Here is a 6,000-nt window from a genome sequence, read left to right on the forward strand (position 1 = left end):
AGAACAAAAGGAATGCTATTGAAAAGCAACAGACGGATGGTCGGTCGGGAAGGGGAGAAGTGCAGGGATGCAGGCAGGGGGGAGGATGCTGTGGTCCAGCCTCGGGAGGAGGATGCTGATGCTGCCATGGCTGGGACACGTACCCGCTGCCGTCATGAAATCCGTGACATCCCGCCGGCCGCTGGCCCGTCCGATCACTCGGCTCTCTGCGCCATCTTCCCGCTGATCCCCGGGGTCCGGGCATGTGCCGGCCCAGGCTGCTCGCTCCCGACCGACGGCCATCCCACAACGGAGGCAGAGAGGGAGCGGGAGGGGGACGCGCAGCCCGAGCGCGGGCGGGAGCGCGCCTGTGCAGACAGGGATGTGGGGAGGGGAGGAGGAGCTAGGGACTGATTGGTGATGGGAGCCTATCCTTCATCATTACAGAGGGGGGGGAGCGGGGGGGGACGACACTACCCACAACTGGGCAAAATCGTACAACTGCACCAGAGGGAATTGGACACACATCTCAGTGTGTGTGTGTTTCATGAGATCTAATACAATCAGGAGAGTTGAGGTCTATGGGACAATGATTGTATGAGCCAGAACATGTTTATTGGGGCTCCTTTTCATTGTAAAGTGTTCAGCAGCAATGGATATGTATATTATAAAGTACACTATTATATAAATGAGCCTAGCGCCCTAAGGCAGGGGTGGGCATCTCAGGCCCTCCAGCGGTGGTAAAACTACAAATCCTATCATGCATCTGCCTCTAGGAGTCATGTCAGTGGCTGTCAGGGTCTCGCAATGCCTCATGGGACTTGTAGTTCCACAACAGCTGGAGGGCCAAAGTTGCCCACCCCTGCCCTAAGGCCTTGTTCACACGGATGACAAGGTCAAGCATGGCTGACATAGGAGGGAGAATTTCTGCATGCTGAGGTGGTAAACATCATCGTCCCTCGTCCAGTAGGAAGTAGTGAGGGATACTACTGATACATACATCATCCAAATTACCATCTCTTCAACTGTCCCTTACCTCGTCCATCAGGGGTGCAGTAATGAAGCAGGGAACATGGCAGGTGGTCATGTGATCAACCGCCCAACTTCATGATTGGATGGGAAGCCACAGCCACTTTCCCTTGCAGCTTCCTCAGGCACCGAGGTTGAAAAGAGCTGGTGGGGAGTTGCAAACATCTCTCCGCCAGGCTTTTAGAGGCATCACTCTCCACCAGCACCCCCCGCCACCCCAATGGTTGTGCCCCATTCAGCATGGCTGCCCCCCACCATCCCAACCACCTCCAGTTGTATCACTGCAGGTCTCATAGACCTCATCACTGAAGTTGCATCTCCATTACCCTCTTATCTTGGTTCTTTTAGAAAATGAAGCCTTGCACCATTTGCTTTGTGACTGGCCACGAGGAGAGGGGGGCAGAGATGCAACGACAGCACTGACCTACAGCTGAAGTGAATAAGGAAGTTCAGTGGGAGCTGTTCTCCCATCCGCAGAAAGCGAGGACAAGCAGAGGCATGTCTTCTCCCGCCCTCTCTTAGGGTATATGGAGTGAGCTGAGCATCAGGGGGTTGAACACTGTGATATGAGTATTAACCACTGCGGGAGGGTGCTGTGGAGCGTTGGTCTGCTGCATGTTGGCAGCTGTAGTCCCAGGTGGCAATGTCGGCGCCTCAGCGATTACTGCGCCCAGCCCCTTTTGTTCCTTTCTGGGCCTGGTAACCACTGAGGTGCTGACATTGCCTCCTGGGACTATAGCTCCCAGCATGCAGCAGGTCAATGCTCCTCCCACAGTGGTTGATACTTGCCAGGGCCCAGTCTCACATGCAACCGCTGCAACCCTGGTAGTTCCGCCAGTGTTAGCCATTGTTTAGCTCTGTGTGTCTGACCTGCCCGTCACTGCTGCCAGAACCCCATGGCAGGCTGATACATACACACATAGAAGGGCTACCTTCACCATCATCTGCTTCATACACACATAGGAGGGCTACCTTCCCCATCATCTGCTTCATACACACATAGAAGGGCTACCTTCCCCGTCATCTGCTTCATACACACATAGAAGGGCTACCTTCCCCATCATCTGCTGGACACACAAATAGGAGAAAAGCATAATCAGAGCGAAGCCTGGCTGCTGTCTCAGCTTCACTGATAACAGTCACAAGTCTAGTTCCTTGCATGGGGAACCCAGCACTGCATTTTTCAAATCCAGTTCAGTGCTGCCAACCACCAGGAGCTTCTGCTGGCTAAGGTGGTCTGGAGCAGAGCTCGGTGTGGTCAGTGCACTGGAGCTATATCAAACTCTGAATTAGCATAGATGCGATATTTTCTGCATTACAGTAGATGTATTTCACTTTTCCTGCAATGCCCCTTGAAAGTAAATATAAAACAAGTCTCAGCTTACAATATTTTATATCTAAATTGGGTCCTTTTCTAGAGATTTTTAGCTGCAAAACTGTGTAAGGAAATACGAAGCAGCCAGGGGTCTCATTCAAAAGTTAATTAAACTGTTGGATGGCCGCAAAAAGGCATGACAGTGCTCTACAATACAGCCACACACTGATACGGTAGATAAATGGTAGATACAAGAAGAAGACAAGCACTGAGACATTGCTAGAATCTCGGACTGTACCACCTTCTACAATGGAGGGAATTGGGCATAATTGGCATATGAACTAGCTGTGCTATTTACATATGAATTAACCATATTCATATATAAATAAGAGCCCCCATTCATATGTAAATATTATGTAAATGTTAGTTCGGTCCTGGCTGGGGTGATTAGGGTGTGCCCAGATACACCCAGTGCACACGCCTATGCCGTGAATGTTTTTAGTTGCGCTGTCGTGGCTACCTCGATGTCCTAAAACGATTCAAAACATTTACCTTTCATGGTTATTTTGACTTCGGGGAAGAGCCAGAAATCGCAAGGTGCCAGATCTGCTGACTAAGGTGGATGAGGACACACCGTCATGTTTTTATTTTACAGAAATTGCCTCACCAGAAACGCTGTGTGACACGGAGCGTTGTCATGATGGAGGATGAAACCGTTTGCCCATTTCTCAGGCCGTTTTCTATACATCGTTTCATCGTTAGTCCATCACCTGTTTGAATCTTGGTGCTTACTCTTTCAGCATTCTCTTGGGTTTTTGATGTTGAAGGATGTCCCCACTGGCGGAACTACCAGGGTCGCAGCGGTCGCAATTGCAACCGGGCCCTGGCGTTCCGCCACTTGGGGGGGGGGGGGCCAGCGAGGAGGAAGAGGGTTATGATGAATTTACAGCAATGCAGAATAGCACCAACTATGTAGGACTACAAGTCCCAGCAATGCATTATACTTTTAGGTAGGCATACACCACTGCCAATACTTGGCATTTTTAGTACTTATACTTGTGAAAATGCCCCAACACTAAACGCAGATACTGGTGTTCTGTCAAGAACGCCGACGTAGTCGAATTTGCCGACCTCAGCATCTGCGCTTGTGCACAGACCAGTATGTATTATCGAGGAAACCGGGATTTATTCACAAAGTATTTCGTTTAAATCGTTAATTGTGACTCTTAATAATATTCCACCCTTCATTTACTGCCATCCATCATTTACTACCATGGACGGCTTATTAACGGTCACAATGAACAATTACAAGCCAATACTTTGTAAATAAATACCGGTTTTCTCGTTAATCCCGTTTGTGCGCAAGCGCAGATACTGGTTCCGCATTCTCGACGGAACACCGGCACAAAAATGTTAAACAAGCGGCTGCCAGAGGTCCCGCGCTTGCTGAGGACCTCGGCAGCCTTCCTGTTAACCATGCGGTGCCATGGCGGTTGGGGGGGGGGGCCTTCATGGTTTCTTGCACCGGGGCCCTGAAGGTTCTAGTTACGCCTCTGGATGTCCCGATCTCTTCTCGTCTTCAACTGATTCACAACCATTACGAAATTGCTCAAACCACTTGTAAACTTTCCTTATGGTCACTGAAGCATCACCATGAACTAATTTTAACATTTTGTGTGTTTATTTGGCACTTTTTTGGAGTTTGAAATAAAATTTCATGTTAATGCGTTTTTAGTGATCCATGATTTACGGCACACTTAAAAACACACCTTCTTTCCACCGTAACTAATGTTTGATGTGTCGCTTCTTGTATTCGTGCCTTTCCATTGGATGGCACTCAGCAGCAGCATTCACCATATTTTTTGATCACACCCGTATACGTATATTGTACGTATGTGTATGTGAATATATGAATGTGCATGAATCAACAAACTGCTAAACTCCTGAAGATCACTGTGGTGTCCTGGGTACATACAGGGCTAGTTGGTCTCCTCATGGTGCAGCTCCAGCTGCTTCCACACTACCGGCAGCCCTTGCACAATGGGGCTTCGGTTTGACACTTGTTGCGGACACCGGCCAAGCTGCCCTTTGTTTGCAGCACGTTACTGTGTTCTTGTGCAGTGGAGTTGTGAGCATCAAAGCATCAAATTTTTATCCTCCTTTCTGCCATAGCTGCAATTAAATTCAGCACATCCCCTTTAGTCAAAGACAAGGTCAAGCATGTCTGAAGTAGGAGGAAGTTCTGCATGCTGAGGTAGTAAACATCATCCAAACATCATCACCCTCGTCCAATCAGAGAATACCTAGTATTCACTCATGAATTACCAAGTGCTTGTTGAGTGGCCGCTGTGCCATGTGAGCGCCCCACTGTGTTTTATCAGAAGGGAAGTCACTCAGCACAGCGGCTGTACAGGACCCAGAAGATCACTGTAAATCAGGAGTGGGCAACTCCGGCCCTCCAGCTGTTGTGTAACTACAAATCCCATGAGGCATTGCAAGATTGACAGTTACAGGCATGACTCCTTGAGGCAGAGGCATGCTGGGATTTGTAGTTAAAGCACAGCTGGAGGGCCAGAGTTGCCCACCCCCACTGTAAATCATTGCAGTAGCTGTGGCTACAACAGTGTTCTGCAGGATCCCCTAAGCATAATATATATATATATATATACTTACACTTGGCCAAGATGGACCAATGTAAGTATATATAAATATTTATACCTGGAGTTCAACTTTAAGTGACCCCAGGCCCCAGCTATACATTACGCTATTCTATCCAACACTACTTGTGTATAGAGGCTGTTGTAAGCTCCTGTCACAATTTTCTGTCAATCATTACACAGCAGCTGTGAAACTCTGTGTAAGAGCCGGTTCACACCTGGGCACTTTGTAGCGCGTTCCTACGCTCTGCAAAACGCTCAAACACCGAAATCCCATTATTTCCTATGGGTATGGTTCACACCTGGGCGTATTTACAGGCCATATGAACGCGCTACAAAGAAGTACAGGAGCTTCTTTGGGGCGTTTTTGTTGCGCGTATCCATTGGGATACAGCCAGGTAGCCCTCGGAAACGCGCGTTTGTCGTGCATATTCGATATGCCTAGGTGTGAACCCAGCCTAAGCATTACCTTCAGAAGTCTGCCCAGATACAAAGACATTTGCCCTCTTTACCTAATGAATGTATCTTATTTGTGTATCACTCGGCTGTGGATCCTCCAATCATCTCTGATTTGGTGCTGACACGGTCCTTCCTTCTAGAGGGTGGCTACTTTTGTTCCCCATGGTCCCTGTGTGTGTTGTAAAGTAGCCACCACTCCAAGCTCGCTCGTGTGATGGACTACAATCTCAATATAAATGATTAAACTAATCATGAGATTGTAGTCCATCACAGGAGTGAGCTTGGAGAGGTGGCTACTTTACAACACACACAGGGACCATGGGGAACAAAACTAGCCACCCTCCAGAAGGAAGGACAGTGTTGGCATGAATTCAGAGATGATTTGAGGATCTGCTGCCGAGTGATACACAAATAAGATACATTTTTCTTACTAGTTAAGGTACTTACTACAACATAAGGATATTTGGAAGATACAAGTACTATATACCATAGATGTAAGCAGGGGCGTCCCTAGCTTTTTCGGCACCATCTGAGGTGGCGGAGGGGGGGGGGGGGGGTGGG

General features: G+C 48.5%; 1 protein-coding gene across 4 annotated transcripts in view; it reads right to left on the bottom strand.

The window, feature by feature from the left end:
- Window positions 1-313, bottom strand: part of PAK5 (p21 (RAC1) activated kinase 5) — a 98,542-nt gene extending 98,229 nt beyond the window's left edge. For all 4 annotated transcript variants that reach the window (XM_018566832.1, XM_018566831.1, XM_018566825.1 and 1 more), the window contains exon 1: window positions 144-313. In XM_018566832.1, coding sequence (XP_018422334.1) covers window positions 144-282 — 139 coding nt within the window. In that variant the 5' untranslated portion in view covers window positions 283-313. The remainder of the gene's footprint in view (window positions 1-143) is intronic.
- Window positions 314-6,000: the final 5,687 nt, after the last annotated feature.

The sequence above is a fragment of the Nanorana parkeri genome, unplaced genomic scaffold (assembly GCF_000935625.1).
Source record: "Nanorana parkeri isolate BGI_ZX_2015 unplaced genomic scaffold, ASM93562v1 scaffold28, whole genome shotgun sequence".
NCBI lineage: Eukaryota > Metazoa > Chordata > Amphibia > Anura > Dicroglossidae > Nanorana > Nanorana parkeri.